Genomic DNA, 19,087 nt, shown 5'->3' with positions numbered 1-19,087 from the left:
CGGTACACCCACTGCCGACGCAGGCGTCACACCGTCGACGAGGCGGCCGAGCTGTGGGGGGAACACAAAGAGGCGAAGAAGTCCCTCCAACGTGCCATTAAGGAGGCCAAGGCCCGAGCCTGGGACGAGCTCCTGGAGACCCTCAATAAGGATCCGTGGGGGCGTCCATACCGGATTGTAAGAAAGAAACTGCAGTCCGGTGGACCCCCGATCACAGAGGGTCTTCAACCCGATGTGCTAGAAGAAGTGGTCACCACTCTCTTTCCTCCGGACGTGGAGGAAGAGGGTGGGGACAGACCCTTGGGTCCAATAGTCCGAATCCAATGGACGGAGGACCTAAGGGTCACCGGGAAGGAGCTCGTCCAAGCGGTTAAGCGGCTCCGGGCTAAGAACACAGCTCCGGGGCCGGATGGAATACCGGGCAAGGCCTGGGCCATGGCCCTAGGCGTCCTCGGGGGCCGTCTGAGGCAGCTGTCAAACAGCTGTTTGACAGCTGCCTCAGGACGCGACGGTTTCCCGATATTTGGAAGGAGGCCAAATTGGCCCTCCTGAAGAAAGAGGGGCGCCCCGCAAACTCACCTGCGGCGTACCGCCCCATTTGTTTACTGGATGAGGCGGGCAAGCTTTTCGAAAGGATAGTAGCTGCCCGCCTCAGGGACCACCTATCGCGGGTAGGACCCGACTTGGCGGAATGCCAATACGGATTCCGAGAGGGCAGATCGACGATAGACGCTATTATGCGCGTCAAGGCCCTCTCGGATGAAGCAACGGCAAGGGGCGGCGTGTTAATCGGGACGAGTTTAGACATCTCAAACGCGTTTAACACGCTGCCCTGGGAATGCATCCGCGAGGCACTCCGGTACCACCGGGTGCCTCGGTACATACAGGACGTGGTCGGGGACTACCTTAGCGATAGGTGGATATCGTACACGGGGCGGTACCAAACGCCGCATCGCAGGAGGATGAGTCGGGGGGTTCCGCAGGGGTCGGTCTTAGGACCACTCCTGTGGAACCTCGGATATGATTGGGTGCTGCGGGGCGCACTTCTCCCGGGCATGCACCTAGTGTGTTACGCTGATGATACACTGGTGCTTGCCCGGGGCGACAACTGGGAGGGGGCCCGCCGACTTTCATCGGTGGGTCTGGCACTCGTCGTTGGACGGATCCGCGCCTTGGGACTGAAGGTGGCCCTCCAAAAGACCGAAGTTATCCACTTCAACGGTCCAAGGAGGGGACCACCTCGGTCCCATATAGAGGTAGAGGGAGTCCGAATCGAGGTGAAGTCCCACTTGAAATATTTGGGACTCACGCTCGACAGCAGGTGGAACTGGCGGGAACACTTCTGCCGCTTAGCCCCCCGGATAAGGGCAGCGGTCAATAGTATTGGCTGCTTGCTGCCCAACATCGGGGGGCCGAGGGAGAAGATCCGTCGCCTCTACATGAGGGCGATCGGATCTATGGCGCTCTACGGGGCACCTGTGTGGGCGGGCGACCTGATGGCACCGAGCCAAAGACTGCTGCTAGGTCTGCAGCGGAGGCTGGCCATCAGAATCGTCCGCGGCTATCGCACGGTCCCCGTGGAAGCGGCATGCGTGGTGTCGGGGTCGATACCTTGGACCCTGCTGGCGGAGGTGTACAAGGAGTTGTACGAGCAGAGGAGAGACCTTCGCCAGCGGGGCCTGGCCCTGACACCGAAAGCGGCGGAAGTGGCCCGGCAACGGGCAAGACAGCGCGCGGTGGAACGATGGTCGGAGGAACTACTCCGACCGAGGGCCGGTCTGCGCGCTGTCCAAGCAATTCAGCCGGTTCTATCGGATTGGCTGTCGAGAGATTTCGGACTCTCTTATAGGGTTGTGCAGGTGCTCACCGGGCACGGGTGCTTCGGTGAGTACCTGCACGATAAGGCGCGGAGGGAGCCAACGACGAAGTGCCATCATTGCACGGAGGTCAGGGACACGGCGCAACACACCGTGGAATTCTGCCCAGCATGGGCAGAACAGCGCCGTGCCCTGACCGACGCAATAGGGGGAGAATTACAGCTCTCCAGTATGGTCAAGGCCATGCTGGAGAGTAAAGAAAAGTGGAGCGCCGTCGCCTCCTTCTGCGAGGACGTCTTAACGCGGAAGGAGGTGACGGAAAGGGAAAGAGAGGAAGACCCGGACGCCGACCCGATACGTCGCAAGAGGGCTGGCGTCCGGAGAAGGAGGTTCGCCGCAGCCGCGGCGAGAGGATAGTGGGAAGGAGTTTTGCGAAGGAGGCGGGGGGAGAGTCGTTCCTCTCGGGGGACGACTCCTCCCCTCGCGAGGAGGTTCTCTCGGGGACCGTGGCCGAATCCCAACCCCCTTCGGGGGCGGAGGGAGCCCGATCCCCGGGAGAAAACCAAAAGAGAGGCGGAACGGAGGGGACACGATCCTCGCCCCACGGGGCGAGGTTCACGGGCCCCTCCCTTCCGCTTAGGGATACTCCCTCTCTCGAGGGGTCTCCCGGGAGGTGCCCCCCGTGTCGCGGCCGAATCCTAACCCCCTCCGGGGGCGGAGGGAGCCGTGATACGGGGGGCGGAGGGCTCGCAGGATCTTTGGAGCGGGGGCTCCGGAGATCCATTGCACGCGGGCTCTCACGAGGGGGAAGAGAATGGGTGGCCCCATTCTCTTCCTTCCAGGACCGGGGTAAAACCCGGTCCTTCTTATCAAGGTTTGGAGCGCAAGCTCAGCGTGCAGCGACCCCGGCGTATGCGAAAGCGATTCCCGGGGCCGCTGCACAAGCGCTCAGAGGGCCACCGTGTGGTTTTAGTGGGTCGGGGGAGTCCCCGGGACGCATTTGAGTCCCGGTGGGCGTTGATCCCAGCCCCACATAACCCTCTCACCTCCCCCGAGGTGTGAGGATATGCGGTCGCGCATTTCCACACGTTAAAAAAAAAAAAAAAAAAAAGGTTAGGTTATACTCTTGTACTCTTGTCTTATGAGTTATGACGTTATATTATGAGATTATGACATTATGAAATATGACTGATATGTAATATATGATTTGTTTTTGTTTTATTAGAGTCTATAGTTTTCATTTTGTTTCAATGTTTTTATTTTTATTTTATATATAAATTTTAAAAATTTATCACTAAGAATATAAGCACTAAGAATATAAAAATTTATGTTCTTTGGAAAAATTTGTGTTCGTGGTTCGTGTGCATTTAACCTTTTGTACTATTACTTTTAAAATAAAGTAATATAAAGTTCGTCCAGTTTATATAATTTTGTTAGTAATTTAGGCTATTTTTTATATTGTTTACATTCTTTACGTTTTTATGTAAAAATTGTAAAAAATAAATAAGGTAAAATATTAATTTATTACGCGTTTTTACGCGTTATTTATAACGCGTAAAAAATTACGTAAAGAATGGACGTAAATTATACGGCACATCACTGGATATATTATCCAATAGACAAGTTATACGCTTCCCTGGATTATATTTAGGATTGGCTGAATCAAAAATATTTACTCTAAGATTAAGAAAACGGTTGTTTTAAAAGCAAGTGAATTTATTTAGATTATTTAATATTGTTGTCGAAATTGTATATTGCGTTGTTTGTAACACAATTTTTACTTGCAACTATTATTCATGTTGCCACATTAAAATAATGTGATGTTAAAACTGCTATCATATTCTATTGCTTTAATAACATGTGTATTAGCATTATTATTAATGTCAATTAATGTGATTACTAAATAACATAACAATATGCTTGAAACATATAATCGTTGCTGTTGTTTTAAATGGATGTAGAATTCGTAGAAGCTGTTTATGTATTATTCTTTAAAAAAGAGGAAATTATAATTTTCAATTCAATGTAAATAATTAATCCTTAGACTAAATAGGTAAAGAATAATTGTTTATATTGAATCAAAAATTATTTTTAATTTCCTCTTTTAAAAAAAAAATACATAAATAGCTTTTACGAATTCTACATCCATTTAAAACAACAACAACGATTGTATGTTTCAAATACTGTCATACTGTCATGTTATTTTATAATCACATTAGTAGACATTAATAATTACGCAAATTACACATGTAATTTAAGTAATAGAATATGATAGGAGTTTTAACATTACATTACTTTAATATGGCAACATGGATAGTTGCACTATAGGAATTGTGTTACAAATAACGCAAAATACTTTTGCAAATCAATTTGACAACAATATTTATATATTTTACGAATTCTATCTAAAACAATTACCTAAAATAACAAAAAATGGTATTTCAAGCACTTTATGATTAATATTGACAAATATCTTTACGTAATTATGAAAGGTGAGAAAGTTCAAGAAATTATAAATGTTTTTCTATTACAAAGAAATCTATTATATCATATTAGAATAATCACAAAACAAAACACTTATATACGTGCTTATATATAATGATACAGCATAACAAACTATAAACACTTTAAAGTACAAAGGAAAATAGCTTTTATCCTCAATAAAATGCTTACAAGCTTTATACGTAACAAAAAATTTCGTAAAATATAAAAAACACTTATATATACGTACTTATATATAATAAGGGTTTTGAAAATCGTTAAACTATAAACAGTTTTAAAGCACTGGAATATATCTTTTCCCCTCAATAAAATGTTTATTACAAGTTTTATACGTCTCAAGTTTTGACTGAGGCATAAATACCCAAGACTGTGTGTCTTCTATCTCATATGCGTAAAAATGAAAATTAAACTGAACTGTTTTTAGTTCCTTACATATAAAGAAAGTTTCATGTGAATCATTTTTTATAATATATTGAATATTGCCAAATTTGCTATTAGTTTTATCTATTACAATAACCATGTTCGGTTTATAAAGAGTTCCATTAACTTTTATCCAAGATACACATTTATAACTATCAAAAGAAACAGACAGTAGTATACACTTAAAATTATTGAAAAGGTCGATATTCATCAAATTGTTATGTAAGATGACACCCCACTTTAAACGATTTTCAAAACCCTTATTTGAGATAAATCTACAATTTAATTGTAGTTGATGTTTCATAGCTAATGAATACGCAGGATTTTTTCTAGATGTAATAGCATTTGCAGTCTGTTTAAGTTCTTTATGTTTTGCTTCAAATCGTATGGACGACACATATTTGAGAGGACCTATCTGTTGCATAACTCGTGGGTAATGAAGTAAAAAATGATGCTTCGGTTTTAATACATCATCAAATAAATTTATATATAATTTATGATGTTCACTTGTTAGCTTTTTCAATAAGCTACAATTTTCATCGGTTACTTCTTTTGCCATTATAATAGACATCATTTTTCTAAGAAGTATGTATAATTTCCAAGTTTTATTTTTTTTTGGTATAAGATCGCCAATTATCAAACCTAAATATTGCCAAAGACATGCCATTTCAGCTGCAGAATAAATAATATATTTATTTTTTAAAGCATTTATGTTAATTAAAGGCGGTATGTTTATTAAATGATTATCCCCGTAATCAAAAGAATAAATTCTATTATTTAATCTTTCAAGAGAAAATAATTTGTCCTTATTTATTAACCTATTTAACAATTGACCTAAATCGTAGCGACAAATTCCCTCATATAAATCATGCATGACATCGACACAGAGATTTTTTGTGATGTGAAAATTGGTTATCGAAAATACATTCCTCGGTAATACCATGATTTCTATCATTGACATCTATTGCATAATTTTCAACATTTCGAAGTAACTCAACATCTTCAAGAATCTGTTTTTGACGAGTTATTGTATCTACTAAGCATATTCTACAGGAATAATTAGAATTGAAGCTTGTATTTAACCCGAAAATAGCATAAAGCCCTAAATTATCTCCAAGAATATTCATTAATGCAAAATTTACCTTTTTTTCCGAGTTTCCGATATTTATTGTTATACCGTTAATCTGAAGTTTATTAATCTCATTAATGAGAGGTGCAAAAATCTGCTTATTACCAACTTGTACGTAATCAGTAACGTTATGTAGTTGTATCAAAAAAATATTTTCAAGCATACTCGCGTATTGTTCCTCGATACCACCGATAGTGCAATATACTACTCCAAGCTTATGTAAACCTCGATGAGTACCTAAAGGATTATTTATTTCCAATTCATCGTAATAAAGAATCAAAGGTAGTAAATCGTTGTTATGCTGTTGTTTAATAGAATGCCATATTTCATTTTGCAATATACTTGTTGTTATTTTGTTCTGTTCACTTTTTATAATGTTTGACATTATTTTGTTATATACATTTGGCAACTCTAAAAAGGTCTTTAATATTTTTTCAAGAGGTACAATGCATATTTTTCGATTTTTTACGAGCATTTGTTTAGCAGTATTCATAAGTTTAGAATCAATAAATGCGCCGATGCATATTTCTTGCGGTACTATTAGAGAATTTAATGATTTAAAATAAAGCATTGTTTGATATTCTGACGAATGATCTGCAAATGCATTACTTAAAATATCAAACATAGTACTTAAATCTTCATTAGGATTCTGCTCAATTGACTTGTATTTTTCCTCTATAATTTTTACGCAATTAAGAAAATTTTTTATTGATTCTATTATTTCCTGACAAAGTTTACGCGGTAATGATGGTCGAGAGTATAAACTTGCAATAAATAAAGATGAAATTTGTGCGATCTTTTGTGTAAATTCTACAACAGTTATGTCCTTAAAATTGTTATCGCTATTACTAATAGCACAAGAAGTAGAAGGCATTGATTGTGAGGGTAAATTACTAAATGTGATCTCTTCCATAAAACTTTTATCAATATCTAAAACATTAGTGTTATTGCAAAATGACTTATTATTGGTTTCAATATTGTCTTTAATATTAGTTTCTAAATGAGTGCTGGATAAATGTTTAAGAAAACTATAAATATCACTAAAAGTGCGAGAACACAACATTTTTGTTGACAATTCTTGTCGACATCGAAAAAAAGAATGCAGTTTTGTAGAATGTTTTAATTTACAATGTGCTTTCAAACATCTAATAGAGCCATACGATTCGAAACAAAATGGGCAAGAATACATTATAAAAAATTTTAGTGTTATTAATTATTAATAGCATTTTAATTTTAATATAATTCTATTTGAATTAATATTATTAATTAAAATAGAATGTTAAAGAATTAAATTTTAGAATAAACTATATTTTTATAAAGTACTTAAAATGTTATTTTTATACTTAATATCGCAGAAATGAAATAAACTTTATAAATTATTAAATATCAAATAAAAGGAACTGTGTTTCTAAATATCAAATAAAAGGAACTATATATGAGACCACGGTTATATCAATAATAATATTTGTAACTTTTGTAATATTTTAAACTTTATCATAAATTTTAAGGAGTATTTTTTAACGTACTTATTATTTCTAAAATATGTGACGGTGTTTTATCGTATTTTCTTGTAAAGTTATACAACTCACGTTGGATCAGTAGCCATATATGATGAGCTGCTGCCGGATATTCGATATTCATCACATGAAAGATTAGTGTTTCGAACGATACCGAGACTGATCTCGGTCTCGGGATCGAGACCGAGACGAGACCGAGACGAGACTTAAAACTTGAATTCGAGACTAAGACGAGACCTTTTTATGACGAGTCTCGGCGATATCGAGAGTCTCGTCGAGATTCTCGAATTTTGTGATATTTTTAATCTGAAATATTTTTAATTAAAAATTATTTTTAAATTAATTATTTATTTATTATTTTGATGCAAAAAGAATTTACTTTAAAGTAAGTATTTTTAAATATAAATTCAATTTATACTAAAATGAAATGGAATTCTTTTCATAATTCTATTAGATATAAAATTGGTTCTTCCTATAAAGAAGTATGTGACATATAATATGTGCAAAATCTAAATCTCTATGTTAAATATGAAAATATATTATACTTAAATTAGACGCCTTCGCCACAGAACAGTCTCCATAATTGAATATCGTTTTTTGGAAATGAAGATTAAATATAAAAATATGTCCAGTTCGAAAACCGAGAGTACGGAATAATCGGTGCCTAATTCGTCGACGTTGAGTGTATTGAAAAAATATTTCTTTTATTTAATAGATAAAGACAAGGTAAAATTCGGAAAATATTTAATATACAAAAGTGAAAAGAAAGTAAAAAAATTTATAAAAATGAAAGACTCAAATACAAGTGACTTAAAAGAACATTTGTTATGTTATAGCCCGAACTATAACCAGTAGTTATTAGAAATTAGAATTTACTGAATATCTTTATAGAATACTGTAAAACATTTTTGCTTATAAAAGAGCGCTCTCGACAAACGCTCGTCGCGTGAAAACGCTAACGCAGCGAGACACGCGCGAAGCACCGGAAACCGCGAGATGCAAGCGAAGACCAGGGACTTCGACCTGCTTCGCTTGCAATTAGACCAAAAACGCGTGAGTATTGTTAACCAATCAGAGACCTGTTTCCAAGGGCCTCTCCCGAAAGAAATCCAAGAAACAAAGAGGATATAGGACGGAGAGCCCGCCCGCGAAGGCAGTCTCGAATAAAACTCCTAAACATCAAGACGGAGTCTCGAATACAATTCCTAAACATCAAGACGTGGTCGCTAATAAGAAACCTGAACATCAGAACGAGACTCACTAGTAAAGACCTGAATTATTGAGAGGAATACGAATATACGCTCATCGAATGTTACGCGAATATATATTTAAAGAAAGGACGAGAAATAAAGCGAAACCATATTCAATCCGAAATAAAAATATATTTAATCAAAAGAAGAGAGAATAATCTTCCTATCTTCCTACGACGTCCCGGTCGACCCGAGGATCCTCATCCTTAATTCGGCGCAACCCCAGTGCCTTGTTCGAGGCACACAACAAAATTGGTGGCAGCGGTGGGATTGCGCCGACGGACCGCCAGGACCAGCAGGAACCTGAAGACCTGAAAACAATACAAAAGTATTAGAAAAATCAGGCACGTCGAAATAATCGACGGACAACACAGAAAGCAGCATACTAAAAAATAAGACCCGCAATACACACATACACAACGTGTGGAAGCAGGCACGTCAGTTAGAAAAACAGCTGACGGAAATAAGCAGAAGTCACAGTGCAGTGAAAGTGAAGGACGGACAACGCAAGCAGTACGAAGAGCGATAAGCAAGCAGCTGAGAATCGAGTAGGATCGCCAACGTCCCAAGGACAACGCCGACCTGCGACAATCTCACGGACAACGCGTCATCACGGAGCGACGACCTGCCGTGTCAAGCACGAGCACCGAGCAGCCAGCCGTTATCAGCCCACGAGCGATCGAGTTGCAGCAGCAGCAGCCAAGCCGTACCGAGCGATAAAGAGCGTAACGATGCGAACCGTAATACTGTAAGTCCGATCCTTATAATATTTCTGCGTGAATATCGGAAGGGAACAAGACATCCCCGAAACCGATAGCGAACAAATCTTGGCTACATAGCGACTCAGCCAAACGAGCGATTCAAGCGTTACCCTTAACTGTAGAAAGACTCGAGCGAGTTCGTAGAAAATTAGAGAACGAATATTCAAGCGAAAGCGAAGACGAATTACCCGCGAACGTCATTGTTAAACGCGAATTCCCCTTCGATAGTTTTGACGAAAGTATACTAAAGACGCGAACAGACGGTAATAACGAAAATATAAAAGAAATTAAAATACGCGCAAGCAAAACCCCTAGCAACGCGTCACAGAAAAGCGGATGGTCAACTACGTACGATAGTAGCGATTTTGACTCTAACGAAGATAACATGTCGGTAATGCACACTCCACCAAATGGTGCAGCGGACGTATCCGTGGGTGCTGTGGACCGCGAAATTGGTCGCCTACGCGAAACTATAGAGCGCGGAAACGTACATCGCGTAGAAGTCGACGTACACAGGACACCCGCCGAACATAGGACACCCGTCGAAAACAACGCGAACGAGGAAAATCCTTTGATGCGTGACGTATTACAAGGCCTACGAGATTTACAAATCGAAATGCGAACAGAAATAAATAAAATGTACGATTGGAGGTCACGCGGAGAGAGATCAGACGAGAGTCGTCAAAGCTCCCGCGAACGCGCACGCAAACGGGATGCAAATAGGCACCGCGATAATCGACATCTCCGTGAACACACCCGTAATCAAGATGCGGAAGAGAGATGCGATAGTCGGCAAGATTTACGCGAACTCACTCCCGAGCGAGACAGAAATAATCAACGTGATCACCGCGACTACCCTCGAAATCGAGACGCAGGAGATCGACGGAATCTACGCGAACACACACGCGAACAGGGAGCGGATAGGCGCTTAGACAATAGGCAGATTAGATCCCGCGAACGCGCTTATGATCGAGATTCGGACGAAGAGCACGAGCCTCGTATGGCTTACGGACGAACCGAGCGTGACATCCGAAATCGGCGGAATGCCTCACAACGGTACATGTCACTAAAGGAGGCGCGAATAATGATACCGGAGTTCGACGGCACAACGCGAACCCGATTACAAGAATTTTTAAACTCCTGTACGTACGCAATTAAAAATATTCACCCCGATGACGAGGAAGCGTTAATTCAAGGAATATTATTTACTAAATTACGGGGAAAAGCCATGCAAGATTTCGAGACACGAGACATTCAAACGTTCGAAGAATTGAAAGACCAACTAGAAAATTCTTATCAAAGTAAGCGGAGTACAGCGCATTTACAAATCGAGTTCAATTCGCTCAAGCAAAACTTTAACGAACCGGCACAGAGTTTCGGACAACGCGTCGACAAACTTGCCAGGAAATTATATAGCTCAATGATTGAGGGAGAAAAGCGTTCGAGCACATATAAGCGTGCTATTTTAGAAACCATACAAAGCCAAGCATTACTCAATTTCCAATTCGGGTTACGTAACGAATTGAAAATACTCGTGCGATCACAACGATACACAACACTCCAAGAAGCGATAACGGGCGCAACCGCAGAAGAAAAGTTAATAGGATCTAACGCATCGCGAATGACAAATGCATCGAAAAGCAAAACTGGGCAACAACCGCGACAAGGTCAACATAAAACCACGCAATGTTATAAATGCGGAAAATCGGGACATTACGGACGCGATTGCCGCAGCAGTAAATACGCGCTCCCAAAACCGGACAAAGCCCCCTCGCGCAAATACCGTAGAGAAATTCTGCAATTATTGCAAAAAACGCGGACATAATCGCGACGAGTGTTGGACTCTAAATGGAAGGCCAAAAACAAATACACCGGACCACGATAAGGGAACCGATAATAAAAAATCGCGAAGCATAAATAAAATTGAAAACCGTAAGAAACCACAATCGCGAAAAAGAGATACCGAATCCGAGTATAGCAGTGACGAGGAAGAACGGCAAGAAGAAAAGAATAAAAAGACACGCGCGATAGAATATCAGGTGACTCACGTGCGACAGACGCCTCGTGGAGCAGCGAGCCTGAATTTAATAACTCTACCTATACGCGAAGTAAAGAACGGCAAGATTAACATGCTCTACGATTCTGGAGCTACTGTCTCTTTAATAAAAGTTAAACACCTGAAAGGTGAAACCGAGATATACAACGACAAAATTACTTTGATCGGCATAACCGGGCATAAAGCGCGAACAATAGGAAAATTCTACGCGACTATCGATCTAGGCAGCCGAAAAATCAAACACGCGATTTATGTCGTAAAGGACGACTTCCCAATGGAATACGAAGGGATCATAGGAATCGATTTTCTACAAAAGCAACAAGTCACGTGCGATTACAAAAAACAGGAGATTCAAATAGGAAACGCCGTATTAAAATTACGACCGTACAATAAAATTCAATTAAAACCGCGTAGCGAAACGATAATACAAGCGGCAACGAATCGTAATAAGATAGGCGTGATAAAGGCCGAAGAAACAGCACCGGGAATATATATCGGACGATGCTTGGTAGAACCAAAAAATTTTGTGTGCCCCGTCAGTATAATTAATACGACCGACGAGACCGTAGAGATTAGTACGCCGCTCGTAACCGTAGAAGACATATGTGAAGATAACGCACACAAAGTATACACGATACACACGGGCGACACTCATAACTCGTCAACGCGCGACGAACGAATCTGACAATTATTACGCACGGATCATCTAAACGTCGAAGAAAAACGCTCAGTACAACGGATATGCGAAGAATATAGCGATATATTTCATTTAAATGAAGAACCACTGACATGCACCGCGACGATAAAGCACGAGATAAACACGCGCGCCGACACCTCGCCCGTCAACGTAAGACCATACCGCCTTCCCGAGAAGCATAAAGCAGAAGTAAATAAGCAAGTGCAAGGAATGCTAAAAGACCAAATTATTAGAACAAGCATGAGTCAATGGAATGCTCCATTATTAGTAGTGCCGAAAAAAGCCGATGCGTCAGGAAAACAAAGACTCAGGGTAGTAGTAGACTTCCGGAAAGTTAACGATTTAACTATAGGCGACTCATTTCCTCTGCCTAATATTACCGATATATTGGACCAGTTAGGGAACGCCAAATATTTTACGACGCTTGATCTAGCATCAGGATATCACCAGATACCGATGGCTGAGCGCGATAAAAACAAAACCGCCTTTTCAACCCCCTATGGACACTACGAGTTCAACCGAATGCCGTTTGGATTAAAAAACGCGCCTGCGACCTTCCAACGATTAATGAATTCGGTACTAACAGGGATACAAGGGCTCAGATGTCTCGTTTATCTCGACGACATCGTAATATACGGATCCAGTTTAGAGGATCATAACAAAAGACTCGTGGAAGTACTACAGAAATTACGAAAACATAATTTAAAATTGCAACCGGAAAAGTGCGAATTTTTACGTAAAGAAGTAATATACTTAGGGCATATTATTTCCGAGAACGGCATATTACCCGATCCGTCGAAACTAGACGCGGTAAAAAATTTTCCGACGCCACAAAAAAAAAAGACATACAATCGTTTATCGGACTAGCGGGCTACTATCGCAAATTCATTGAAGATTTCTCGCGAATCGCGAAACCGTTAACAAAACTAACAAAAAAGACGGAAGTTTTTGTATGGGGAAACGAACAACAAATCGCGTTCGACACCCTAAAAGAAAAATTAATGACCGCGCCAGTGTTAAAATATCCGGACTTCATCGAAGAATTCAACGTGACCACCGATGCCTCCGACTACGCAATCGGAGCCGTGCTGTCACAGGGACCGGTAGGCAATGACCGACCTATCGCTTACGCCAGCCGAGTATTATCTCGGGCAGAGCAAAATTATAATACGACCGAAAAAGAATTGTTAGCAATCGTATGGGCAGTTAAACATTTTCGACCATATGTCTATGGAACAAAATTTAAAATAATAACCGACCATAAACCTCTAATTTGGCTATTTAACGTCACGGACCCCGGATCAAGACTCATCCGCTGGAGATTAAAATTAGAAGAATACGATTACGAGATAATTCACAAGGCCGGACGAGCAAACGCGAACGCCGACGCGCTAAGTCGACACGTAACTCGAGATGCAAGCGAGAGAAGAAAGAGAGAAATCTTCAAAGTAGAAGAAGAGGAAGAAGAGAGAGAAGAAAAACTCGCCGATAACGCTAGAGTATATACCGAAGAGGAGAAACAACAAATACTCTACGAATATCATGATGCACCCACAGGAGGACATCAGGGAATCGAACGCACAATAAAAAGAATTCGATTAAAACATAACTGGCCAGGATTAACAAGAGACGTCGAAAAATATATCTCGAAATGCGAATCCTGCCAGAAAAATAAATTATCGCGACGAGCAAAAGCACCCCTCATTATTACGGACACGCCGAGTAAACCATTCGAGAAATGCGCGCTAGATATAGTTGGACCGTTAACAATTACTAATAACGGAAATAAATATTTACTAACTTTCCAAGATAATTTAACAAAATTTAGCAAAGCGATACCGATCGCAAACCAAGAAGCTAACACGATCGCGAAAGAATTCGCCACGAAAATAATTTTCGAATACGGAATTCCCGAAAAAATTCTAACCGACCAAGGAACAAATTTTGTAAGTGAAATATTTAAGAATACGTGCAAATTACTTAAAATCGATAAAATTCAGACAACAGCTTATCACCCCGAAAGCAACGGAGCATTAGAGCGTTCACACCGTACGTTAGCCGAATATTTAAGACACTATATAAATGCCGACCAAACAGACTGGGACGAGTGGATTCCCTACGCAATGTTTACGTATAACACGACCCCACACACGGCTACGGGGCATACACCTTTCGAATTAGTATACGGGCATCAAGCGGACCTACCGACAGCTCTAGCGAGACCGCCCAAACTAACGTATAGTTACGACGACTACTCGCAAGAATTAAAAGAAAGAATACGGGCGTCAAATCAACTCGCGAAAGAGAATATTAAAGAAGATAAAATAAAAGCCAAAGGGTACTATGATAAATCCGCGAAAGAAACAAAATTTAAGATAGGCGACAAAGTACTAGTATACGACGAGACGCTTCGACGGGGACGATCGAAAAAATTAGATGCACTATGGGCAGGACCTTACGTAATAACCGAAAAGAATTCCGACGTAAACTACACAAAAAAAGGAAGAAAAGCAGTGCGCATGCATACGAATAGACTAAAGCTATTTATAGAAAACTAATACTTACTGTTATATACTTACTGTGATCCGACAACAATATATACTATTTTGCGTTTCCCTTTAATTGCGCAACCGACCTATGATATTGTAAAAGTAATAAAATTCCCCACACCATCCTATAATAATGTATACAATTATATCAAAATAGATAATCAAATAATTGTTATAGATAAAGAAAAATTAACATATGCGACAATGACGGAAAGCGAATTGCGAAATTGTAATAAAATTAATACACAATATGTATGTAAACGCAATTCACCTATACACCGCGTAGATTTAGACGCACCATGCGAAATGCAAATGTATACGCAGCGACAACATTATCAGAGCAAATGTAATGTAAGACACTATGTCTCAACCCACATGTTATGGATAGCATTACACCAAGAGCACACCTGGTTATACTCGACGGACGCCGAACAAACGATAACCATACAATGTGACGGTCAGCTCGAAAATAAAATAATAAGAAATACCGGCGAAATTACGCTAAACGGAAATTGTAAACTGACAACACCTGACACAATAATAAGAAACGATTATAAAACTACATTGTAAACGGGAATTATAACTGTACGTAGCATTAGAAATAATCTTAACAAAAATAAGATAAGAAAGCGAAAAACTTCGTACCTCCGTTTTTCTTTTTTTTACGGGGGAGGAATGTTATAGCCCGAACTATAACCAGTAGTTATTAGAAATTAGAATTTACTGAATATCTTTATAGAATACTGTAAAACATTTTTGCTTATAAAAGAGCGCTCTCGACAAACGCTCGTCGCGTGAAAACGCTAACGCAGCGAGACACGCGCGAAGCACCGGAAACCGCGAGATGCAAGCGAAGACCAGGGACTTCGACCTGCTTCGCTTGCAATTAGACCAAAAACGCGTGAGTATTGTTAACCAATCAGAGACCTGTTTCCAAGGGCCTCTCCCGAAAGAAATCCAAGAAACAAAGAGGATATAGGACGGAGAGCCCGCCCGCGAAGGCAGTCTCGAATAAAACTCCTAAACATCAAGACGGAGTCTCGAATACAATTCCTAAACATCAAGACGTGGTCGCTAATAAGAAACCTGAACATCAGAACGAGACTCACTAGTAAAGACCTGAATTATTGAGAGGAATACGAATATACGCTCATCGAATGTTACGCGAATATATATTTAAAGAAAGGACGAGAAATAAAGCGAAACCATATTCAATCCGAAATAAAAATATATTTAATCAAAAGAAGAGAGAATAATCTTCCTATCTTCCTACGACGTCCCGGTCGACCCGAGGATCCTCATCCTTAATTTGGCGCAACCCCAGTGCCTTGTTCGAGGCACACAACAGTTATCTTGTCACCCAAAAATTTACAATAATGCTTATAAAAAGAAAATAACGCTACCGCAACTGGCACATGGATAACTGATGATTAATCAAGCATTTTAATAGGTAGCGTAAAAATGTAAAAATAATTTAAGTATAATATCTTTACGTTTAACATAGAGATTTAGATTTTGCACATATTATATATATGTCACATGCATTTTTATAGAAAGAACAAATTTCATATTTAATAGAATTATGAAAAGAATTCCATTTCATTTTAGTATAAATACTATAAATTAAATTTATATTTAAAAATATTTTCATTAAAGTAAGTTCTTTTTATAGACAAGAAATGTACAATCCTGTTATCTCAAAGCGAATTTTATGATTTGGTTGTCAACTGGCTATGCATCAAATATTTGCCTTTTAATTTTTTCGAAAATGATGCTACACTTATTATGATTATCTAGACCGAGAATCTCGATTCGAGACTGAACCGAGACGAGATTGTCATATTCGAGACCAAGCCGATACCGAGACGAGATCGAAATTTTCGAGACCAAATCGAGATCGAAACGAGACTTGAGCTAATCTCGTCTCGTCTTGGCGAGACCGAATCACTATGAAAGATTTTGAAGCAAGTGTCGATTGCTCTAAACGCAGATGTTACGTTGTATAAGACCTTGTCCACATATATAAAAAACGATGATATTTCAGCCAAAGTAGGTCCTACGACAATAATATATGGTTGAAGTGTCAAATTCATCTGGTACATCGCATCAATTCGTTTTTGTCGAATATCACTTATATCTCCAGCAGTCTGAAAAATCATGATTATAAAGTACATGCATTATTTTTTGAAAAAATTAAATAAAACTTTAAATCATACCTTGACGTGTACAACAAGACTTTCTTCAGATTCAATCATTGAAGGTTTCCAATGACCCTTCTTTGTTGTTATAACTCGTCCTCTTGGAGGAATCATGTATGACAGTGCACACAATTGCGCAATAGCTTTAGATTCTGTTTCCGAAAACGTTATACAAATTATATTTTCAAGTTTATAACTGCATAAAAATTATTATACAATAATATACAAATAACATACCATCGCTTTGATCACTTCCTATTATTTGTAATAGTTCATTTACTCGAGGAATTTTCTTCTTCTCAAGAGGACAAACTTTTAAAACGTTTTGGAAGAATTGAGGCCACTGACTAATAGCGTCTTCTGTCGAACTTAATTCGAAATGTTCAAAATACTGGACTATTAATAACCAGCCCATTGGATGAGTTAAAATCGGCCATTTTTCTAATATTTCGGATAGCGAAGTATTCCGATTGTTTCGATTGTCTTGCAAACGAATAGTAGCAGTAGCCTTCCAGTGGCTTTCAACCACTTCCCACGGTTCTCGATTAGTTTCCAACCATTTGACGCTTGTCTCCAACACTTCACTTGTAACTAAAAATAGAATTATAGATCATATTATATAATTAAGAAAATATTTAAAATCTATTGAAATACTTACCGTCATTAGATGCTTCACTTTCTTGATCAGTATTAGAACTTGTAATATCAGAAATATCTGCTAGTATACGTTTATTTTGTCGCAATTTATTTCGATATTTGTCTACAAGTTTACCGCATACAGAAATCGATTTTTTATTTCGAGAATTCTGTTTAGATATTGGTGCAACATAATATAAATTTATGTCCTCCGATGGGAATACTTCTATTATTCCTCGAGCAAGATGCAAAAAATCATGTTTATTAACCGGCCTATTATAAAAAAAATTATTTAACTAAATTATATTTTATATACTTATATTAAAAAGTAAAACATTTAACTTACCCTTTAACAGTATTTAATAAATGTGAGGTTAATAATTCAATAAGAATATGTCTGGAATGCTTCGACAGTGTCTTGATTTGTAAATAACTTCGTAATATCAAGCGACCTTGTTCATTTTCTTTTAATATTTCACGGACAGTAGGCCGTTGAAGTCTTCTATACATCTGTGTTCCAACAAAACATTTTTGTTTTTTCAAAGGTGACGACTCAATGTTTATTTTGATTCGCCAGAATCAAAAGAAAACATTCGCTCGCTGTATCGGTATCGTGGTCTTGTTCCTGTATTATTTATAAAATTATTTACAAAATTAAAAAATCTTGTAATAATAAGAAAAAAATATAATTACATCATTTGAAATCCGAAAATGTTCCTTCCATTTCGTTATGAAGCGCATCCTTAAACCAATTGTTGGAATCAATTCTTTTATTAAATCGTGTGTTAGATTTTGCAATGAAGTGAAATCAATTGCTTGTGCTGTATATACCAAAAAATAATTAATTGTCAAAAACATTATATTGCATATTGTTATACGAATCACATATTATTTTGTGCGTATTTATATAATAGCTAGGAACTATAGATATGTAAATCGAAAAAATTAACATAATAGTAAAAATAATATGCGAATCAATCAATAGCTCTTGTACATTATTATTATACAGGAAAAAATGCTATTGTTTCTATTAAAGTCGACATAGGCTGCCACATAAATAGTTTATTTAATTGTATTTACAGTTAATTAAAAAAAAAAAGATTATTAGAATCAATTACAATGAAATACAGTCAATAGCAAATACAGTTGAATGAACTATGTGTGTGGCAGCTCGTAACGTCGATAATTAATCGAAGTAACAGCGTTTTTCCCATGTATGTTTAATTAAAGATAGACGAAAAACGTTAACTCAATTTAGCAATTACACTATTAACTGAATATGCTCACCTAATAATAATTAAAAATAAGATATTTAGATAATAATAATATTTACCTTTGAAATGTTGAATAAGGTTATCTTCCAAGCCCCAATCTTTCAGGAGATTGACTGTCTCTTTATCAGCCATTATAATGTTCTTACATATATAATCTTTTTACAATACGACAATACGACAGTATTTTTACTTTGACTCAAACACTAAAAACAAATTTGTGACACTCTCTTGATAAACCATAAGCACTATAAAAGGACCGAGCAAAGGCGACCGTTATAAAA

General features: G+C 38.9%; 1 protein-coding gene across 1 annotated transcript; it reads right to left on the bottom strand.

The window, feature by feature from the left end:
- Positions 1–7,371: 7,371 nt before the first annotated feature.
- On the bottom strand, positions 7,372–17,311 carry LOC145937971 (uncharacterized). Its single transcript, XM_083041312.1, has 4 exons — positions 17,134–17,311; positions 16,915–17,048; positions 16,647–16,845; positions 7,372–7,610 (listed from the first exon to the last, which is right to left on the bottom strand). The coding sequence occupies exons 1-4, from the start codon at positions 17,309–17,311 to the stop codon at positions 7,372–7,374; spliced, it is 750 nt and encodes a 249-aa protein (XP_082897438.1).
- Positions 17,312–19,087: the final 1,776 nt, after the last annotated feature.

The sequence above is a fragment of the Prenolepis imparis genome, unplaced genomic scaffold (genome assembly GCF_030444845.1).
Source record: "Prenolepis imparis isolate NDT839.2.m4 unplaced genomic scaffold, iyPreImpa1.0 SCAF_6, whole genome shotgun sequence".
In the NCBI taxonomy this organism is placed as follows: domain Eukaryota; kingdom Metazoa; phylum Arthropoda; class Insecta; order Hymenoptera; family Formicidae; genus Prenolepis; species Prenolepis imparis.
Note: the sequence above shows the minus strand (reverse complement) of the source record. Positions and strands in the feature narration are given on the sequence as shown.